The sequence below is a fragment of the Vidua chalybeata genome, chromosome 3 (assembly GCF_026979565.1).
Source record: "Vidua chalybeata isolate OUT-0048 chromosome 3, bVidCha1 merged haplotype, whole genome shotgun sequence".
In the NCBI taxonomy this organism is placed as follows: Eukaryota; Metazoa; Chordata; class Aves; order Passeriformes; family Viduidae; genus Vidua; species Vidua chalybeata.
The window spans coordinates 46,054,890-46,078,437 of NC_071532.1; the positions used below are offsets into that span (position 1 = coordinate 46,054,890).

At 35.9% G+C, this 23,548-nt stretch overlaps 1 protein-coding gene across 1 annotated transcript in view; it reads left to right on the plus strand.

The window, feature by feature from the left end:
* The window catches only part of FMN2 (formin 2), a 154,472-nt gene that overhangs the window by 43,055 nt on the left and 87,869 nt on the right, over positions 1-23,548 (plus strand). The window contains exons 5-8 of the mRNA XM_053938818.1: positions 7,001-8,330; positions 8,454-8,760; positions 9,765-9,909; positions 20,414-20,501. Of these exons, the coding sequence (XP_053794793.1) occupies positions 7,001-8,330; positions 8,454-8,760; positions 9,765-9,909; positions 20,414-20,501 (1,870 nt within the window). The remainder of the gene's footprint in view (positions 1-7,000; positions 8,331-8,453; positions 8,761-9,764; positions 9,910-20,413; positions 20,502-23,548) is intronic.

Genomic DNA, 23,548 nt, shown 5'->3' on the forward strand with positions numbered 1-23,548 from the left:
GATGAGAGACTTTCAGGCCCCTGCCTTCATCATGTTCATTGATACATATGTGGAGGCTCTATTTCCATTTCTCCAAACCTTTTGTGTTGTGAGTAGTAGGTTCATGCTTCAGTGTATCTACAAAGATTTATTCTTACTGTGGATTTTTTTTTTTTTTTGCTGCTTTTCCCTGTTGGAAGCCTAAGACAAAAGCAACATGTGAACCTCCCATTTTGTGGTCTGGCTGAACTCTTAGATGAAAAGGGCAAGTACTGTGTAGAAGTATCATACTCTGGACAGTTGCTAATCAGGATGTGGCAAAGCTCATCTGAAAAATCATTACCTTTCTTGATCTCCCCTACTAGAGCTTAAAGGTATTCCAAGCCCTTAAAATTTAAACCATTAATGTTCACATTTTGGCTCATAGAATCCATATTGTTATTTCTAGCATAAAAGCTTAAAATTGTTGCATATAAAGAGCATGAAAATAATAATAGAATTAGTTTGCACAGTGACTGCTTTCCAGGTTGTTGGACAGTTTCAAGTGGAATTGAAACTCAGGGAAAGGTCTGGGATGAAAAAGTTCAACACCTTTCTCTAATATGTCAATGCAGTAATGTTCAAGGTATGCCAGATTTTATGTTTTAACATAATGAGATTAATTGTTGTCTTGGCCTGGATACACAGGAAAACTAACCAAACACTTTAGTATCATAGTTGAAATACTTTAGAAAAAACACAGGTGACAGAAGAAAGGAAGCAATTAATCATGTGTTAGGTATTTCAGTAAGCAATCTAATATTGAGGAGAAAATAAATCCAGACAGTTTTTATCCCAACTTTTAAGGAATTCTGTGACTTTTAAGGTACCTCTTGCTTATAGACTGTTAAGTGGCTAGGTTCTAGTAATCTTTTCATCTGCACTAGCAGTCTCTTTGCAATCCACAGCACAACAAATAAAAGACAACTAAAACAGGTAACATAATGTTATATTAAAATTAATAAAGTTCAGCTTTTCTTTCAGTACCCAGTCTCATTTACATGCTTGTTTTATGCTGGATGAATGATAGATAGTTAAATGAATTTCTGAGCTAAATTAAGATATGTAGATAGTAATCCCCTTTTTAAGTCTTATTTATTTCTGTATTTTTTCATGCCTCCCTAATAATGAAATTTCATTTAGGCCAGGACAGAAACATTCAAAATTTGAGAGGGACTTTTTGGTTGGTTTTTCAGCCTAGATAATCAGGACATTGCTCATTGCACATGGAACATGCACAGCCTGTTTGAGAAATGCTGGAGTCTGTTCTATAGCCATACACCTCTCACTGTATTTTTTCCTCCTCACTCTTTCATACTCAAGCTACGAGGATAAAGTGAGGGTTAAGTTTCCACAAGTGTTATTTGTGAAGGTTTAAAGTAATACTACGTAATACCACAGAAATTAAATTTGACTCCTGTGCATCTCCTCGGGTGGTCAGTGGTTCTGTGGGATTTTATTTTACCTTGTCTTGTCTGTAGTCTATGAAAACTCTTTGGAGGTTTCTATCATAGTAAAACCTGGGGATAGCCTAAGGTTATTTTCCAACTAAGTTAAGAGTTACACCTTAAAGAGAGAAAACTCTTTCAATCTTTGATGTATCTCAAGTTGATTATTTATTTAAATGGGTAATGTAAAGAAATGAGATCTTATCCTCTGAAATATGCTTAGCTCAGGGATAAGGAATTCAAACTGTTCAGGAACAGAGACTTCAAGAAACTAAGTTCTTTTTTCCTCTGACTTCCAGCTTTCCAAGTCAGCATTTGCAATGCATGCATCTTTCTTCAAAGGTGTATGTTCCCTGTTGATTCTTTGTTAGTTTATTTGAACTATTTGAACTTCAATAATTATTATTCTCTGTATGCAATGGTTTGGGGTTTTTTTTGTCACACGTGATAGGTGTGACAAAACCACCAGGTTGATTAGACCTGTCTCAGCTCTTTAGGACAGGAAGAGCTACCTAGTCCATTGCCAGCCTTGTGCAGGCTGGTGTAATCCATCTGTTGCAATGTTTCACAGAGTGGGAGAGTAGCTCACACTTACCAAATAAGTTTTATGACTTCAGACAGGGCAATGCACAACACTGTTTTTGTTTCAGGGCTTGCTTGTTCATTGCTATACTGGGGACCTCTGCATCACTTCCTTGCAGTTGTAGGAAGAAAGATGGACTATTGTGAAAAAGTGTACCCCTTGTGCAACCTCAGAATAGTAAAAGTTTCACTCAAAAAGGTTTAATCAGGTAGTCTGAGGAAGAAACTAGTATCCAGTACTAATTCGACTCTGTCAGCAATTCTCCCTGATGCTATTGGCAAGTTTGCCAACTTTTGACTCAATTTCTACTGCTGTAAAAATAAAATGCTACAATGGGCCTTGAGATTAAGTGAAATGTGAGAATTAATTAGATGGTTGCTATTTTGTATGAATGCCAATCAAGTCTCCACCAGGATAAATTTACCAATTACTGTAGCACTAAAAATGCCTGTTTAAATGTTATGTCTCCTTTTCTTAAGGTTGATCTGCAGTTGCAAGAAGTAGCTTTGAAAATGAGACAGCTTTAAAGAGAGAAACCTGAATAGAGATCACATTTCTCTGACTGAATTAAATTCTTACTGTGGCTCTACTTTGTGCCATTCGGTGAGCGTGCACGTTCAAAAATGTTTCACTTCGCGTAGAAAAGCAGCATTTATTAACAGAGCAGTTGGAAAGAGCATCCTTCCACGTTCCTCTGCAGCACTACCAGTGCCACCAGTTGCTCCCAGGCACACTTAGTAGAAGACCTGAGGGGCCTTATTTTGCCATCTTAATTCTGTTTAACTGTATGCTTCTATTTCCTGTGTGTTCTTGCAACTAGGTAGCAGCATAGATTCGTGAATTGTGATGTAGAGAAACTAAAAAGTGAAGTTTTTGCAAAAAAAAAAAAAAAAAAGAGAGAGAAATCAAAGCAAATATTATCCTATCATCTAAATATAAATTCCATCCAGAGAGGAAATTTCATGACTCTAAGTGACAAATTGCTGAAAATTGTCAAACTGCTGATGCAACTTTTTGACTTGTAATAGTATAAGGTATTAACTTCTAAAACTAAGCTATAATATGCCTTTGTTTTTCAAATATGCCACAATTACCAACAAGAACTGTCATTATGTTTTTTTTTTTTAAAGATACTTTATGACTGTTCATAAAGCATTCAAGTGAATGAAAGCTGAGTTAGAAAGATATAGACAAGTGTATTATGCAGACACACATATATGTATTATATACATACATAGACTATGGCTAACTTTTACAGATGTGGGGTTTTTTCCTGCCTGGAAATTTATATAAGTTTCAGTCACTCACCTGACAAACTAGGTTGTCAGCTCTGTAGAAGGAGGTAGCTGCACTCTGATCTTTTACATGTTTGAAGATCCTGGACATGTTCTATCTATATAGGTCAGCTTTATGCTGTACATCTGAAATGCACATGTGGAAAACATGACAAGATTGGAATGAATTCTATGTAATGTACATGTGCAGATCCAAGTCTACAACCTTTAGCCAGCAAAGCAAATATTTCCAGATCCATGTACAAACAATCCATTCAGCGCAGCCAAAGAGATGAGTCCCAGACTGAGCATCCAACTCATTGCACATGGAACATGTACAGCCTGTTTGGGAAATGCTGGGCACTGCTCTATAGCCACACACCTCTGAACTGTTTTTTTCCTGCTCACTCTTTCATACTCAAGCCACCAGGATAAAGCAAGGGTTAAGCTTCCACCTTTCTTTCTTTCTTTACAGAAAGAAGACTGTTCCACAGTACCTGGGTCCTGGGTAAGAACTCTAGGCAAGACAGAGTTTCCTCATATCTCTTTAAAACCCCATAGGTTTCTGCTGTGGAATTGTCCCCTGGATTGGAAATGAAGCTTTTTTTCATTATGTGTGTGTGGATTTTTTAATCTCAGTCTTCTTTCTGATCCTTGTCAACAGCTTTTGACCATCTTTTACATGTATGAAAAATTAAGTATTCCCTTGATTATTCTCTAAGAAAATAGTAGAATTTTCATTTCTGATTGGATTTATATAGTCTTGATTTCCTTCTTGTTTGATAAGCCCTTTCAAATCTAGAGGTCAACTTTAAACTAGGACAAAGGCAAAAATCTAATTAAACTGCTCTGAGGGCATCTTAAAAGTCTAAATGAAAAATGTCTGTCTAAAATAATTACTGAAACACATAAATACTGGGGCTGTGTTTTGTTTTGCTTTTGGTTTCCTTGTTTTTTAGACCAAATAAATTTAAGTACATCATATCCTCTGGATAAATATCTCTTCATTCACATCAGAGTCTTGTTTGTTCATACTAATGCTGTTTCTATGAAAACCTGGATACGATGGTGATTGTTAGGTATAACACGATAGAAAATCACCAGCTTGTTTGAAATGCCGTATCTCAAGGATAGCAGAAATGCTGCTTCTTAGGGCATGGCTAAACAGCCCCTTGAATTCATCAGGAGAGTTTCATTTCTTGTCTGAATTGCTAATTCATCTCATTGCATTGCTTATTTAAAAAAAAAAAAAAAACTTTATAAAATAGTTCTTCTCTTGAAAGAAATTTCATTATCTGCAGGGTAAATTGTCTTGCAGAAGAGTGGATTCTAGGTTTTTCGTGCAGCTAACGTAGAATTACAGTATTCAAGAATTACTTTTTCTTGGTAAAAGTTGAATCTAATCTCCCAAGTAAAAGAGTGAAAAACAGTGAACTGTTCTGACATCAGCCATTTTTAAGGCAAATCTCTTCAGAGTCATTGACTATTGTGCCTAATCCTGTTGGCTGCAGTTTGTTTATGGCAGAAATGAATTTACTGTATCTCTTATAAAACCCTTGTGGAATGTTCTTACAGTATAAAATGGGAGCTTAGGAGAATTACAGTCTGGGGAAACTGGATTTGATCTTAGCTGAAAACTGGTGTGTGACCTTAATAATCCTATCAACACATTTCCTTTGGTAGTGTTGTCTTTTGAAGAACTGATAGGCCTTATTGTATTTGCAGGTGACTGGTAGGGGGATAAGAGCAGATGAAACAAAGGGATAAACAATATTGTATTTCTCCTTTATTAAGAAATTCTTCAGCAAAACTGTTGCTGCTATGAAGTATAGAGTTATTAAAGGAAACTGTATGGATTGAAGTACCATGAGTAATTTGCAATGGGAATGCCTTTATCAGCTTTTTTTCCTTCTTATTATACTGTTATTATGTCTGTGTTAATTCCTTCATTATTCATTTTTTCACGTTCCTTTCTCTGTTTTACATTTTTTTTTTTTTGTCAACCTGTGGCAGGGAGACCTAGTTGTAATACACAACGTTTGGTTCAAACTGCTGTTCCAGAAAGTTCAAACAATCTAAGAGATTGTAAATTTTTTGATAAGGGTACTTCAAAATCAAACAATAATTGGTTTAAATGTTGTTGCTGTTTTACTTCTGAGATTGCTTTAGGACAACTAAGAAATTCTAAGATAAGTAAGAAATTGAAATTTTACGTCTGAAAACAGATTGTCTGCAAACATTTTTAAGTATTGTTGAACATTATAATTTATTAATAATCCCCAGTTGGAAGTTATAACTTTCTTTTCCAGAAAGAAAAAATTACTTTTAATAGTTTTGTGTGTCAAAAGATGAGAAAAATGTTTTCCTGAACTGAATCAAGGCAACTGGTATATCAAGAATTATATGTTTATTTGTAGGCTTCTTTACAAAACCTATAATTTGAATATTTGAAATATTTCCTATTAAGCAAACCTATGGTCTCATCTGAGATGCATATGATTTGGTAAAAGGAAATAAAAAGTCACTTAAGTTTTGCTGTAACCACTTGTGAAACCTTTTGCATGACCATCTTAATTCAACTAAATACTTGAAGTGCTGGTTAATATTTTAAATTGAAAGAAAAAACAAAAGTACTAAAAAGGAAATGTCTGCAGCTAGAAAATTAGTTTTATTAGAAGATTTTTTTTTTGTTGTAAGGTCAAGTCTATCTCTTCATCAATCCTGAATAAGCACAAATGGCTATTTTTGGACAAGATTACTTCTATTGGCAAGTTTGGATGAAAGCACATATCCATTACATTTAGTACAGTTTATTACAGATATTTTTTTTTAATTGTAGGAATTAATGTGCCTTTAAGGTTAATGGTTCATCTATTTAGTCTACAGCAAGCAGAATCGGATGGTTTAGAGAAAGAGATAAAAAATGTGGAACATGTCAAATACAGAATGACCATTCCAGGTTCCAATCTTTCCTATCCCAGTCTGTCACTTGGCAGAGGAGATACCAATTTGAATTAGGATGAAAGTTCTCCCTTCATTTTTTCTTGCTTCTTTTCTTTCCTCGTCATGTTGGCTGGAGAAAAGCATAATTATTCTGTTCTGAGATTTATCTGTTTTCTAAAAGGTAGTGTTTTTAGTGTTCTGCATTCCTGATCTGTGTTGTATCATTAAGGTGTATATTGAAATGCAGCAGTCAATACTATGCTGAGTCTGCTACTCATGGTCATCCTTTTAAAGAAGCATTAAACATTTTTTTCAATTAACAGAATTAAAGTAATGTTGAGCCCTCCACCACCATGTCTTCTTATCCACGTGTAGGCAAATGCTTGCAGTACTTGTGCTCAGCAGTTGGTGGTTTTCACAGTCAGGGTATTTGCAGGGGAGGGGGGGGTTTGCTACTGAGTTTTGCTTTTGACTAGTATAATCACAGTCTAAAATATGCTTGTACTGACAAAGGTAGTGTTATATATAAGTAAGTCATTTTCCTAAACTATCTTCTTCCACTTAAAATGTAGCTAGCCAAAACGATTTCTCACTTTTTAAAGTCTTGACATAACTAGCTTATATTTGAACCTCTGGAATACTAGTATTCTTGCTCTAATCTTGATCTAAATTTAATTCTTATACAGTGATGAATGTTATCCTCTTTTGAGCTTATTATTTGTTTTCTTTGAAAGGATGCTTTTGAGGTGAAATCTGAGGAGCGTGCCAGTGTCATCCAACAACTTGAGCAAACTATTGAGGATCTGAGGACAAAAATTGCAGAACTAGAAAAACAATTTCCTGCTGCAGACGTACAGACTGCTGGGAGGGAGCAGGAAAATGAGCACGCACATGCAGACTCTGGGGAACTCAGCAGTGTGACTCTTCAAAGGAATGAAGGGGAGACCATACCCAGGACTGTGTCACAGGCGAGATCTGTACAAACGTCACCAGCAGAGGATTATTTAACACATAAAATGCCTTCAGCCAGTGCACTGCCACAGCCACCCCCACCACCGCACTTAGAAGGGGGCGAAAATGAAGGGCCTACTCAGAAATTGCCAGCTCTAGAACTGCAGTCCACGTTTTGTTCTGAAATTTCCTTAATTCTGTCGCCGAAGCTAATCTCAGTGCCACTGGATGCAAGCCAATCAGTACAGACTATACCGCAGTCACCTCTTCCAGGACCCAAAATTGATTTGTCCCTTGCATTTGAAGGAGAGACTGAAATGACAGTTTCCCATCAGCCTCTAAGTACTGTAGATGTAACTTGTAGTGACCATCCCCCTTCCTTGCCCCCAGAGCCCACATGTAGCATTCCCCCATCACTGCCAGCGACTGAACAGGCTGCCCCCCTGTCTGGAGCACATGGCCATTCCTTTGTTACTCCCATGTCTGTGGCAGAATTACCACTGCCACCACCTCTACCTGGCTCAGGACTCCCTTCTTCTGCTGTCTCATCAGTGACACACCTGGACCACTCTTTACCAGGTGCCATGATGCCACCTCTCCCTCCTCCTCCACATTTGCTAAGTGGGGAGATAATGACACTGCCTCCAGCTCCTCTCCTTCCATGTCATGGATTCCCTCCACCACCTCCACCACCACTTTTGCCTGGAGCAGGAGTCCCATCTCCTCTGCCTGGTTGGGGTATCCCACCTCCTCCTCCACCACCACCATCTTTACCTGGAGCTAGTGTCCCTCCTCCACCTCCTCCTCTGCCTGGCTTTGGATTGCCACCCCCAGCACCACTGCTTCCTGGAGCAGGACTGCCACCACCTCCCCCACCTCTGCCTGGAGGAGGCATTCCACCACCTCCTCCTCCACCACCACCTCTGCCTGGTGCAGCTGTACCCCCTCCTCCACCTCTTCCAGGTTCAGCTGTACCTCCTCCACCACCTCTGCCTGGTGGAGCTGTACCCCCTCCACCTCCTCCACCACCTCTGCCTGGTGGAGCTGTACCCCCTCCACCTCCTCCACCACCTCTGCCTGGTGTAGCTGTGCCCCCTCCACCACCTCTGCCTGGTGTAGCTGTGCCCCCTCCACCTCCTCCACCACCTCTGCCTGGTGTAGCTGTGCCCCCTCCACCACCTCTGCCTGGTGTAGCTGGGCCCCCTCCACCTCCTCCACCACCTCTGCCTGGTGTAGCTGGGCCCCCTCCACCACCTCTGCCTGGTGCTGGTGTCCCTCCACCACCCCCTCCTTTGCCTGGGTTGGGGATGCCTCCTCCAGCCCCACCACCATTGCCTGGAAGTACACCACTCCTTCCAGCACCAGTCCAGGGCAGCAGCTATCCAGCAGTCCCACAGGGCTGTGGTTTTCTTCCTCCTCCATTACCATCTGGTTTATTTGCAATGGGAATGAATCAGGAGAAAGGGAGCAGGAAACACGTAATAGAGCCTACTCGGCCAATGAAGCCTCTTTACTGGACAAGAATTCAGCTCCACAGTAAAAGGTAAGTCAGAGTTATGTAGAGTGGTGCTTTTGCGTTATGACTGTCTTGATAGTATTGATTATCATTAGCAAAAGTCTTTCCTGCTAGATAGGTCTTTGAGAGAACATTGGTGCAAGTAGGATTTTATGTGTAGTTGGATATGTAAATAGGGTGCCCATTTTCTTTAAAGTGCGCAAAAGTTATTTGCACATGGAAGCTCTGTAGCGTTTTCAGTGTCCTTTGGGGCTACCTAACACATATGGATAAGAGATCCGGGGGTGATGGTGTGCCACCAAGTGTTCTGTGAAATGTTTTTCAAAGTGTCGTATTTTTGATTCCCCTCAAGTTTTGAAGTAGCATTGGTCTTGCAAGTTTTGGTAGTGTTTTCCTTCTAGATGAATCTGTGCTGAACACATTCTATCCTTCTCTTTCCTTTCTTCAGTGACTTTGAAATACTTTCTTTTTCACCTTGTACACTCAGCAGACTCAGATTCAATCTGCAATTTATTTGCATAAAGTGATTCTGGTAGCCCTTACTCTGATATGACTTGATGTTTTTTGGGGTTTTTGTAAAACATCATTGCTGGTCATGAAAAAAGTTTCCTTATAAATATTTTTCTTATGTCTCTGAGTAGTAATTATAAAACCCATCTGCTGTTATTTAATTATGAATTTATTCTTTCTTTGCAAGTGCTTGCTACTGTTGCATAGGTGGTCAGTAAATAACTGTCTATTTCTATTTCCCTTCCTGACGATGTCTGTACATTTTATAGCCTATATACAGTCTATTTTTATTCCTAGGCATGTAGAGTGGGTGAATATAAATAAGCCTGACCATATCACACATGAAAAAAGAAGAAAACCCAGAAGTATGAGGAAGAATCAACCGTAGTTTTTATCAAAATGCTGCTAGTAGAATTTAGACAACAACTTTTAAATTGCTGCTATTTTATTTTTTTAATTCCTCCATTTATGACCTTATTTAGTTTGACATTGCCCTACATAGGTCTTTTGCTTAACTTTAGAGATTCTAGTGCTTCACTTGTGTGGGAAAAAATTGAAGAGCCTTCCATAGATTATCATGAGTTTGAAGAACTGTTTTCTAAAACAGCTGTTAAAGAGAGGAAGAAACCCATTTCGGACACCATTACAAAAACAAAGACTAAACAAGTGAGTACTCATTTAATTTCAGATCTTTTGTAGGTTGTTTTTTACATAAACTCAGATTTTTGCATGCAGTCGAGATGAATTATGTCTGGTGTGGAATTGTTACCATATATAAATACACACTATAGAAAAAATAAGAGAAGGAGGGAATGTAGGATGTATTTCAAAGCTGTACATGTTAAAGGCTGAAGATTTCTTTTTCATAAATTACTTTTCAAGTATGTATTTTCTTAAAAATATCTTTGCTTTATCCACTTTAACAAAAATAATACTAAAATAATAAGGTGCATATATGATGCCCTGAAATTGACTGCAGATGTGAAAGGAGTAGTATATATATTATTCTGATTAATTTTATACATTAAATAATGAGTTGCATATGAAGTACCATGATTTCAGAGAAAAATTATGCTTCAGAGTCTAATTCCTAGTGTTATACCAATCAGAATGGTTTTAGGTTTGTGTTGTGTTTATGTATATAAAGAATAGGAAGTTTATATAGACAATAAATGACAAGCACAGCTGGGAAAAATCCAACATTAATCAAACCAGTTTCTTGAGACAGAATAGTATTCAATATAATAAAAATGGGAAGAATACTTTAAAATGTAGATGTTTAAACCCCAGCATAAAAAATTGAATCTGAATGTTTACATGACTATTTGGCTGTAATCTTCTTGGTAGCTGTGTGAAAATCAAATTGTGGTGGTATGCTAAGTAATTTTCAATTAAATTTTCAAGTCAGAGAGGGGGATGGTCTTATGTGGGTACCTGAAAAGCATTTAAAGTTCTTGTTTTATCTTGGTTTCATGTTCCTGTATTCAATTCAAAACTAGGCAGATTTTTCCATCATCTTTTGACATGCAGGTTAGTGCTGTACAAGACTTTATTCCACATGGGATACAAAGTGAGACTCTAAAATCTCTATTCACTAGACCTTATATCTGAATATGACCTATTAGTTCTCCACCTCTTGGTTCTAGAGATCTTGTCCCTATAGACACATTTTGGTCGGGTGCTTTACTGTTCTGACAGCTTGTGTTAGGCTACAGGACTGGTAATGAAGTTAGGATGATTATCCTAAGGTATTGGATAAAACCAATGGATGGATAGGATAGTGCAAACACACATACAACTGTGCTGCACTAGGCTGTCCTAAGTGGGATGGGAGGAAATGCAAGGTTCCATTGTTATGTTGCTGTCCTGCAGTAAATCTCCAAAGTGCAAGACCTTTGCTCCTCTTTCCTCCTTCTAGAAAAAGCCATTTTTAATGGTTATTCTTAGATTAATTAATATCATAGTTGTTTAAGTAAAAAAAAAAAGGAATGCAAAAGTGATGCTGTGTGTCCCTGAAAATTGCATAAGATTTGGTGATGAAAATCTCCCAACAGAGTGGAAATCATGGCTGTTTACTTCTGTAACATAAAAAGAGCTTAAAGACAGACAGTGATTATGAATAACATTAGATGTGGATTTTAATACTAAATATTTATTTTTCTTGCAATGCCATAAACCTAGATATGTTGTCAGTAAGTTAAAAAAAAATGTAGTGAAAGCTAAATTAAAATGACTGATTATTCTTATCTTCTTTGAAAAGAACTAGTTTTTTCTGACAGAAATTTCCACACAGAAGTTTAAGGCAATCAAAGTAGTTGCTGTCACCTACTACAAACACTCCTGTGAGCTGCTTTAATTCACAGAAGATAATTCTGTTTCTCTTCCTCTGATAATCAAACAAATGTACTGCTCTCAAAAATAGAAAGAAATTGCCTAATAGTGAAGTATGGCTTGTTGAATTTTAGTATCTGGGGAGAAAAGATTGACTAAACAGATAAACAAGCTTTCATTACAACTATGGTTAGAGCTATCATTTATTGCAGATGTCAAAGTTGTGTGAGAATCCAGTTAGGGCTTTCCAGAGTACTGCCATAAGACAATTGAAATAGAACAGCTTCACAAATATATTCCACATACACCCCCTCAGCAACTTGGAATGCAGGACATAATTTTAGAAATCTCTTAATCTATAGTGCAGAAAACACTTGGATAATGAAGTCAATCCATGTTTAGGAGAAGCAGTTATTTGGGGAAAGCACGGCTGTAATTCCACAAGTACGCTTTTTACAGGGAGCACCAAGTGCTGTTTAAATGGTTACTGACTTACATGGCTTCTGTGATAGTTACGGGTATTGTAAAGATCTTACAAATGGTGTTTCTGGAGTGATTTTTACAGGGACATGTTATGCAAAGCAGATGTGTTTTGTCACCTGTTGAACTATGAAGAAGCACTGTAGAGAACAGAACCAGGACTCTCTCTCTGCTCCTTTCCCAAAAAGCTCTTGTCTGACAATTGGTTTGCTCCTTGTGTTGATGTGCATGATCTGGTTAGTGAATGTATTGCTTAGATGGATTGGATATGAAGCACTGGTTACACTGGAAATAGTAGTAATGAAAAAATGTACAGATAACTTTCAAATGCATAAAGTATTTGGTACTCTGTATAAACACATTATTTTAATAAGACTGTTTTTTATTGCAAGCTGAAATAAAAATGTATTTTTGCATATGGCAGGAGGGAGAATTCTAGCTAATCTTTAGAAAGATTTGATAGTTTTGGGATGTTTTAGTGGGTGAAAGATTAATGATTTTGAAGTACACTGCTGTTCTGCACAGAGGCTCTCATTGTCTAAGCCAGAGAGTGTATGCATATGTTTGTTATGTATGTATATAGATATGAATGATATAATTTTTTCTGAATAGTGAGCAGTTTTTAAGTGGTAAAATTATTCTTATTGCTCTAGGTGTATTGGGGTTTTTTTTGTTAATGAACAAGTTCATTTCACTCTACCCAGCTACTGGTTGTAATTTTTTTCTCAGCATGATCATCTGCAAGTAATACAATATAAATCTATAAAGCTTAAAAAAAAAAATTACACCTAGTATTATTCAATATTAGGCTTCACTAAAATCCATTCCAGAACTTTAAAGAAAGAGAAAGAATGAAGCATTATTATTTATTTGTGAATGCACTGATTTTATTCTTACCACCTCTTATTTGGTGACATGGCACAAACTGTGATTTATTTTTCTCTGTTAATGCATATATATCAAATTCTCAGCTGCTGTAAATGTGTGCAGGCTCAGTCAAGGAGAATGCCTACTAAATCTTCAAAGAAAGTCCTTTATAGGCTGTATTGTAGGTGGGGTTGCCATTACTACCTATTAAAGTGGTCTGACTTTCATTAGAAGTTCCTGTTACAACATTACCAAAATTTAGCTCTTTGGACTGCAAGTTTTGTTGGGTGTAGGTTGTTTTCCCCCAGTATGTGTCTCCTTCATTTTGCCAATGTTAAGAAAAGAAACAAGGTCTGTTTTTGCTCATGTTCTCATAGTTTCATAGACTTGAATTATGGAGAAATTTTATTATATGTATATTTTTAGCTGTATAAAGGGTGTCTTGAATTTTGATGCTCTACAGGTTATAGGTCTGTTCCTGTTGCTTAGGAGGGACTTCAGGTAGAATCCTGAAGATTTTCTCTGACTTTTTACTGGTAGTTTGGAAAGCAGGAACCAAGAGGAGGGAGGCAAAGGAAGATTAAGAAAAGTAACTGGGGAAGGAGTGAATAACTGAGGAGATCTGACAGCTGAAAATATAGAGCATATTAGCTGTGATTCTGTGGCACCTCTTATTCTGTCTAAAGCAATTTCACTCAAAAGTTTTTTGTGAGACTGGGGTGTTTTTGACCTGGGTTATCCTTTAAACCAAATTGTTATCTCATCAAACCTGTGATGTTTGATCCAAGCAGAGGGTAAAACTCACTTGTGTCTTGTTCAGCTGTATTGTGTAGTTACAGTACAAGTTTTAATTATGTGGCTGGGTAGTCTTTTTCATAGAAGCCTTTCCATAGCTCATGTTGTCTGTGTGGAATGAGAACAGTGCATAATGATTATTTATTAAATTAGGTTGTTACCTGTGTCAAAAATTGCTTTATAGCACTTGTTGCAGCACTTAAAACACAAGTAATTGGTAAAGCAGGAAGAAAATGGTCTCATGATTGAGGCTAATGAAAATGGTCTCATGATAATTCTCATATTCATCCTCAATATTAAGAATCTACTTGCATGTCAAATATTGGCCAGCATATATTGAATGCATTTAGAGGAAAAATGGTGCATAATCAGAAAACCTTGAAGTCAGTCAGCATAATAGAATGGACTGAGCTGACTTGAATATGTTACTTTTCTAACAGTAACAGTAACAATGACTTTTGAACAGTCATTTTAGAAACTTTTCTGGTAACCCTCTAACTGTACTTTTGGAAAATATTATTGAAGTAACTACAATGAACTTTTCAATCACAGACCATGTGCTTATAATCTATCATGCAAATGAAAAAAATGTTAAAGATTTTCTCATGTGGAAAGTCCACTATGAATCTATTGACATTAAGATTTTAAACACTGTTTCCACCCCAGAATATAAATAGTAGGTTGCTAAAATTTCATTTGGTTTCAAAAGCATTAGGTGCATAAAAGATGCACCAATGAAACAGTTTAGATTATGATTTCAGGATATTTGAATTTTAAGTGACAAAAAGAAGCTGTGGGAAGAGAACACTTCTGGAAATAAAATGCCACTCCAGTCCTTAGAGTTAGAATGTGGGTCTTGTTTCTTAGGGACATTTGCTATTGCTCAGCCTCCTGTTAAGGAACACAATGCTTATCTAACTTAAATAGTTTCTAACTGAATTTAAGCAATCTAAGTAGTTTTTCACCTAATGTCATAAATTATATTAACTGGGGTAATAATCTCTTAGTAAAAGATTACCCCTACAGAAATAGTTTTATGATGTTAATTTCAAACAGTGCTATTTTAGTGCTAAAACAGCCCAAAAGAACATGAATTGTTTCTCATCCATATTGGTAAAAGCTTTATTTATGAAATAACACAACAGGGTAATAGAGAAAATGTACAAAAAGTAAATATTATGTTTCATCCCTATACTCAAGCGTAAAGTTTCAGACATGGCTGCTTGACTTCACCTATTTGCATAACATGTCAGCAACTTACATCTATAATTATATGTGAGAGGGAAAGATATAGATTAGTAAATTCTTCAGTGGGTAAAGAAACTAGCTCATTTCCAAAGGGGATTTTCTGTTCTGGTTAGGATGGGAGACAGAAACATGCTGAAAATTATGCTTTGTTATTGATGCTCTGTGAGGTCAGTGAAATCATTATGTGCCACCAGCATGTATATAATGTTAGACAGCTGGGACTGGGTGTTGGTTTTGGGGGGTTAGGGGTTTTTTTTGTAGATGTTAAGGAAAAATTTTTGATCTCCTCTTACACCAAAGTGACCACACTACTTGAAGTAGTCCCAGTTTCCACTCTCACAATTGCCATTACTAGCCAGAAGTTACTTCTGAATTTACCTTTAAAACAAGGCAAACAAAAGGTTAATTAAAACCCACAACAAACACAAAAACCCCCACCTGTAAGCATATATTATTCTATTAAACCTATAAGAAGGATATACAGGGGAAAGATATGATGGGTCCACTTCTGTGATTGCCCATTTTACATTTGGAATACACTTGAATCTGCAGAAAAGACATTTTGTTACAATGCCTGGTAAGAAGGTAACTGTATTACTGCCCTGATCCTGTCTCTTACTGTTTGATTTGGAACTTTCTTGTTTCTGCCTCTTCCCTGCCACGTGTCTGAGCAATGGGTCTTTGTAAAGTGGAGTTTCCTGCATGTGACTTTGTGTTATGTGCAACAGTTTTTCTTAGCCAGTGAGAACTTTGGGATATTTTTTTCTAAATGCTCAAAATCAGAAATAGACAGCAAGAATAATTGAAAAATTCCATGCATTAACTAAATATTATTCTGGGGAAAAGGAATCTTCGTATTTTTTGATCTGGGGTTCTCATCAAACATGTGTCTTGCATTACTTTCACTAAATATCTCTTTGACTGTTTTTGTTTGTGTTAAACAATCAGGAACAAATTTGGCATGTAGTTTGTTAATGCTCAACAATGAGGACCACTCAAGAATTAGAAAGTTTGTCCTAGACTTCAGGCTGCAGATAATATCTCTAGCTTCCTTTTTATTTATTTTTTTTAAATTTGTTTAAAGCAGAGTTCCAGAATCCAGACTAAAAAGGAGCTGTGTATTGTGTCTGAGGCTTTAGATCTTGCAGAGATTGAATTTATCGAACTTTTGTTGTTCTGCCTTTAAATGGCGTCACTTGTCTGTAGCCTGTAGGCCCAGACTATGCAGCTGATTTATTTTATTGTTTTACTTTTAAATGTGGGAATTGCTTTAGGCATTTATGCTAATATTCATATTTTCTGAATTAGTGTTGTATTGTTACATCCATTCTATTGGAGGAAACTCTAGTATTCATGCAATTGACTGAAAAGGGAAAGAACAGCATAGTAGAGATTAGTATAAAAATTTACATAAATACTTCATTTTAAATAAAACCAGGGAAAGTTGGTAGCTGCTATGTGAAACTGCTTTAACTGTTGCTGTTCTGCACCTATTCACCTGACAGTCATGCTCTTTGTCACCCTTTTGATATCATCATGGTTCAGAATTTTGGCAGCAAAGATAACTTGCTCTTCATGTGAACAGTGTTTTTTTTTGTTTTGTTTTGCTTCTAATCACTGTCAAGACATGGCACTCAGCAACTAATTATTCTCGGGTCTATCAGCTCACTTTCAGAAAAAGAAGCTTCTTTTTCCTGCTAACTTTTATCCAGGACTTGAAAGGCTCTACTAGGTCACTAAGTGAGGTCCTGCTTCCTGGACAGGAATCATGTTCTAGCCTGCATGACAACAATATAGTTAATTTATTTGTTTCTTTTTTCTCTAGTGCTGATCCCCTTGCTGTATTTGTAAGCCTGATCTTAGTAGCTCTCTGAACTTTAGAATTCTGATGGAAAATAGAAACTGTGATTTCACAGTTTGAAGAAAATATAATAGTACATGGGTGAAGAATTAGATGTGGGAGATTCCCAAGATCAGACTACAACTCATCTGTGTTCTTTGGGCCTCTAAGAGGAACGGTATAGTTTTGCCTCCTTTGGAAAGGCCAAGTTGGTTCTAGGTAGGTTCACATCACATCTAAATAATGCAGTTGTAATTTTTTTTTTTTTTTTTTTTTTTTTTTTTTTTTTTTTTTTGTGGAAGATCACGAAGCTATTTTACTCTTGATTTTCTTCTTTTGTTTTGTTTTACTCTTCAATAACATAGTATCCCACATCAGTTTCATTTATACTCCATTTTTGCAGAATCTGAGGGACAGAAAACTTACAAGCTTACCTCTGATGAGCTCTTGCCATTTTGTGTGACTACTGTTTTCTAACAGCACTTTTGCGATGAGTTTGCATTTGATTATTAATTCACTTTACTTGTCAGCTTTGGGATAATTTTCTAGTTCAAAATAAAAGCAACAAAGGACTCCCACTGTATGCTGACACCAGAAAGTTAGTTATGCTATTAATACAAGATGTTTTGGACTTTAGCAGTAATGATAGTAGCTGAAATCAATGGTTCCCCCAACACCTTCTTTACCAAATTCAGTTTTTTCAATGTTGTTGGAATACACAACTTTAGGGTAAAGTTTTTGAACTTTTTGTGTAACATACAGTATTGTTTCTTTTGTTGCTCTGCCTTTCCTGCAAGTATTGTTTGGTAGCAACACGAGTTGAAGAAATTCTGTTCTTTTTGAAATTTTGTATGCCCTTTTTTTTTTTTTTTGATAAAATGGAAGATACTTGTTTGGTTGCTATTACAGATTGCAACTTAATTGTTAGAAAGATTTGATCTATACCTTGCTACCCAAAATCTACTTTATTTTGTAATCCTTTTTACAAAGCTGCAAAGAAATAAATTGATAACAGCTTCTCTTTACAAGAAGCAAATCTCATCTTGACCCAGCTTTAGCTCAGTTCCAGGCTTGAATGAAATTTTTGTTCCATTTAAAAAAATACTTTGAGTGATTATAGCCTATTAGGCTATAGTGCAGGTTATCCTAATTGCATTTTTCTGAATTACATTACTTTTACATTTGAATTCTAAAAAATCTTACTATCCTATCTTAGTTTAAAATTCCAAATAATATATTAAATGGATTAAAAAATTACGTAGGAATTTCTTGCTAATTTTTGACAGGTGGTGTGAGTAGCCATGCCTTGAATTTAGGTCTTTAACCTTCTGAACATCAGTTATGACATACTTGTTTTCCAATGTGAAAATTTTTGGTTAATTAACAGTATTTTTGCTGTTGAGGCATCCCATCTCAAAAGGGAAGGGAACATACAGGTGTTCGGTGTTCATGTGAGGTGTGCTCATGGTCAAAAAAGAATGACAAAAGTCAGAAGGTCTGTAAAAGTGTAGAAAGTTTTATTAGCAAATTACACACTTGTCATGGAAATTGATATGTTATTCCCTTATTTTCCAGTATAAGCACACCGTGCTGGGATTTGAATAAAGAGGTAGAGTGAGTGAGAGAAATTGGAGAGAGGAAGGGAGAAAGATCCCCAGTCCTTGCTCTAGTTTCAATACAGCTAATGGGATGTCCAGAGTCCTGGAGCATGTATACCTGAGCTTCATGGGAGTACTTATTTATAGATAAGTTTTCTCTGCCCTGGAGATAAGTTTCTTGCTTTCTATGCAAATCAGTTATCATGCACAGTTCATTCCTCTAGACCTTTCTGGAAATAGGTTGGAGGGCTTCGGGAAGTCTCTGGTGTCTTGATCTCCCTCTACTGGGCTGGCTTTTGGTCAGCAATCCTTTTTCTCGACCTCATTCCTGCATGTGCACTGTACCATGCTGTGCTTATCTCCAGGAGCCAGAACAAGGATTTCTGTCCTGGAAAATTGCTGGCCTACCCTCGTAAGATCCCCTTCTCCAGCCACATCCTGTTACTTCTCACAGCATGTCATTACCAAAGATTCTTGGTTGGCAGCACAGCAATCTGGCTGTTCATGTTTGAGAAATAGACATTAGTCTTATCTTCAGGGCTTCTACAGCTGTATTTTCACTCCACTGCAGCTAGTTTGGCATCTGTGAGAAAAGGGAGATGAAATATCTTAATAATCAATGGTTATGAATATTTAGGAAGGGGAAAAATAAAATTAAACAGTCAGCCAGCCAAGCACATTCTCAGAAAACCTATACTGTAAGTATAGTGAATTTCTCAAGTTTCCTTTCCTAAGCAGTTCCAGTGGCAGAGTTCAGGGTCAGGTTTTTCCTTCTCTTCCACCATTCAAACATCAGTGTACAGAACTGTATCTGAAAATGTAAGTGAATCAAAGTTGGCAATGAATCAATGAATCACAACGCAAATATCTTCTGGGTACTTTTTTTTAATTTTTAAGATGTGAATTGGATCATTAAATTCTTTACACTGGCTTACCTGATTCTACTTTTTCTAATCTCTTTTCTGTTAATTAATTTTTAAATAATTTTGCCAGTGTGACTGTAGATGATACAGCCTCTTGGTGCTACAATGGTAGCAGTGTAACTTGAAAAAATATGTATCTGCTCCCAGACATGAACTAACAGTTTTAATTATCTGTTTTTTCTTTTTTCCTCCAAGTGACTCACAAAGGTTTTCATCAATGTGTTTAGTACAGTGTAAAACTCAGCAACCTATGTAAATATTAACCTTTTTCTTCTATGCAATGGTTCAATCCTGGCATTGAAAATTATTTCATCCAGAATCATGTCATTTTACAGATAAGAGTCCTTTTCTGGCATTACTTGTTTCTCTTAACAATGATCTAAAATTTACATCAAGTTGAATTCAAACAGCTTAGAGCCCTATGTAAGATAGTCTGTGAATTACATGCTGCTTTTATGCTTGCAAAACCAACATGTATGAAAGTCTATTTTAATCATTGATTTTTAACCCTCTAAAGCAAGACATTTTGATGGCTTGATTTTGTTTTGGTTTTTTTTTTTTCTATTTTGAAAACAAAAAAGCTTTGGGACCTTTTATAATCTTTGAAGTGATCAAAGAAAACCCCAATGTGTACATGGTTATTTTGATTTTAAAATAAAATTCATATTGGCGCCTACTACGTCAAACATTCAAATAAAATACAAATTCTCACAGTTTTAACTTACATCAAAGATGGAAATCATTGTGTGGTTTTAGAAATCAAAGCAATTCCAAGATAGACACAGTTGGATTTTTTTTGACAGTGTGTTTCATACACTTAGTAACATCAGTGTGAAGTAGAATGTGCATTCGAATGAAGAAGGAAGACTAGGGGTACCTTTTAGGATTAAATTCAATTAGGTGATAAAATTACATACATTTGTAATGGATTTATATAGCAGAAGCAAACTTTAAGAATAATAAATTTGCTCATTTTTGGATATGTATATAGACTACAAAGAACTATTTCTTGAATATGTTATTAGTAATGCAAAATATCTTGTATATTATCCTGCATAATATAATAATACTTGTATTTCTTTTGGCAGGTTGTCAAGTTGTTAAGTAACAAAAGATCTCAAGCCGTTGGAATATTAATGTCTAGCCTTCATTTAGACATGAAGGACATTCAGCATGGTAAGTGAAATAACTAATGATTATTCTCAGATCACATAATTAATTATCTGGAAATGTTAAATATTTATATATTTTGATATATAAAATAAATTAATATGAGGCCTTTTTTATACTATTTTTTCTGAAAATAGTTTGTTCTGGCATTTATATTCCCCTTTCAGCATCAGCTGTATAAGTGGTATATAATACAGACACTTGGATTTTTGGTCTTTTTGAGGAAGAAATAATGATTTGTTCTTTATTTTAATTCAGATAACCTTGAGACATATCCTGAAAACTGAATTGTAATGTTTAATTTATTTGTTTTATAAAATAGTTCCTATATTTGGGTTAGCGCAAACTGTGGTGTTCTTTCATCTTCAACAGCATTTTTTACAACGCAAGATGTTCTAGGGGAGTGAAATACTTTTCACATTTATGCTAAGAGACAGTAGTGCAAAAAGGTGAAAAGTGGAATTACATTTATATTCAGAGCATCCCTTACGTTTCCCAAAGGCTTTGGATAGATTTCAAGCAGATTGAATTATCCTGTGAAGTGCCAGCCTATCTATTAAATAAATGTGGTTTCAAGTGTAACACAGACTTCATAAATCAAAAAAACATCTTGTGAACTTTCTAGGCTACAAATTTACAGCCATGCATTCAGTTTACTATGATTCGCTTATTTTGCGAAATTATTAATAAATAGAACAAATTTGAGAGCACTCTGTCAGCTAGTGAGTAACTCGTAATCACAGTTTTAAGATTTTATTAAACTGTTTTGATGGTTACTAGACTTCCTCAAGCTGAAGCACTTAAGATGGTAGTCATAGAGCAAGGCGCCAGTGCTGGCGCCAAGAAGTACTTGGTATTTCCAAAGCTGGCAGATGTAGTTCAGTTAAGTCATAGAGCAAAATCTGAAAACAATGATATGGTCCTTTCCTTTAGTCAAATATTCAACTTGGTTTCAGTTAATAATGAGAACCTTATGAAAAAAGGAGTCCGCCTAACATCTGTGTCTGTGGTAAAGCCAACACAAGTTCATTGAAAATTTGCTTGCTTAGCATGCAACACTAACAATAACATGGCATGAATGTCAGTAGTTGAAGGGGTCAAACAATATTATTCTTAACCTTTATCCTATTACAATATTAAGCACACATGATCATCTAAGAGCTGTGTGCAGATTTTGTATATTCTTCTTTCAATGCTGTTTTCTAAAACCAAAAGTCTTTGCAAAAGGGAATCTAATAGTTCTTTTATTCCCTTGCTGTGCAGAAGTGATTAAACAAACACAAGAAACTTTTTTTCAGGTGGGGGAATTTGTGAAAATGTTTGGTGTAGAAGTTTTTTTTTTTTTTTTCTTTTTTTTTTTAAAGAACATAAAATAGACATAGAGAACATGTGGTGAAGAGTAGGAAATATTTGTATGGTGGGGGCAAGGAAAATAGAGATATTGCCCAGAAGTATTTCTGGCATCAGTCACTCCATGCAGAGGCCTCTGAGTGATCTAACCATAGAGCCCATGCAGAAATTATAAAATCAAAACCCCAAGTATTTATATATGCATATTTATACATATTTATGCATGTGTATATTAATGTATGCAACGTTCTTAATTCTTTATTAAAAATAGAGGATTTACATATTTTTGAGTGTTATAACATTTAGGATTTTCTGCAGCAATTTGAACGTGCTAACAAGAATGTACTAACAAAAATTCAAATAATGATTGAGTGCGTGCACTAACAAAAATAGTCAGTTGATGTATTTGCATCTTTAATATTTAAGTTGTATTACAATTAATACAGTAAAAACTGTGATCAGTGGTTTTTGTTCCCTAGCCCAGGGGTAGGCCTTTTAGTAGTGGTCTTGAGGTTTTTCCATGTTTGATGTACACTGACATATAAATTTACGCATATCTCGGTACCCTACAAGCAATTGTTTTCCATAAATAAGGAGTGCAGTCAAATGAAACTTTCCCCCATCCCCCTCCTGACAATATGTGGTACTAGGTAACTTATAGCTTTCTTGTAAATATTCCCTATATGAAACATAAAGCATATTTTTAGGATGCAGTGTTCATGCAAATCACAGACAAGTAATTTTTGGGTTTTTTTACTGGCCTCAGAAAGGCACCCAGAAGGAGAGAGAAATGTTCAGTGCTGAGTGATATTACATTTCTTTTTTGCATGCTACTTACTGTGTTGTATTTTTCTGGTACAGTACTTTTGAAAAATTTTGTAGTTCTACATGAACAGAATGGAAAACAATTATGCTGGCTATTAACCCACCTAATTAATTTAGGATTTTAAGTTTTAAATCAGATTGTGTTTAGATGAAGACCTTAAAATAGCTTGAGACCTAGTCAAATGTTGTGTTTCGTGTCTTGTTAAATTTTTGTACTTTGGTTGGTGTTTTTGTTGTAGTTTTATTTGCTTTTACAAAATACAGATTAAATATTGTCTGCAAGAGTATTCTCTGCATATCTGATCAGATGTGGCATTCAATAGAAGATCTCAGTATATATATTGGAATACATCTTAAATAATTTTCTTTTATTATATGGTTGTTAAGTGTCTGCTTGCAGAATTGCATTTGTCTGCTTCCAGCTTTGGAAATAGGTTTAGTAAAACAAATCCCCAGAGCCTGTCTGCTTTTAAAATATTTTTACAGTATGGAAAGAGTAGTTGTAATAATCAGAGCACATTTATTCTGTACTCTAGTGTGTCTTTCTAGTAGTGCTTCAAAGTTTGCTAGGTTAATTTTTGTTAAATTTCGCTAATAGAACTCCCATCTATTTTATGCAGGCAAGGCTAGAACTGTAAGAAATGTTGGTCTCTTTAGTTGCCCTTTCTCTGTTATTAGTACAAAAACGAGTACTCGTGGTTTCTCTGATTTCACACAAGGTCTTACTGATGCCTGGGGTTTTTTCACACACATCTATCAACTACGCAAAACACTTTATCCAGGCATTTTGCTTGCTTTTGTATTTTCACTACACCACAAGTATCCTTTATCCAACATTATGTTACCACTGGAAATATTGCTGTATTTGGCTGCATGAT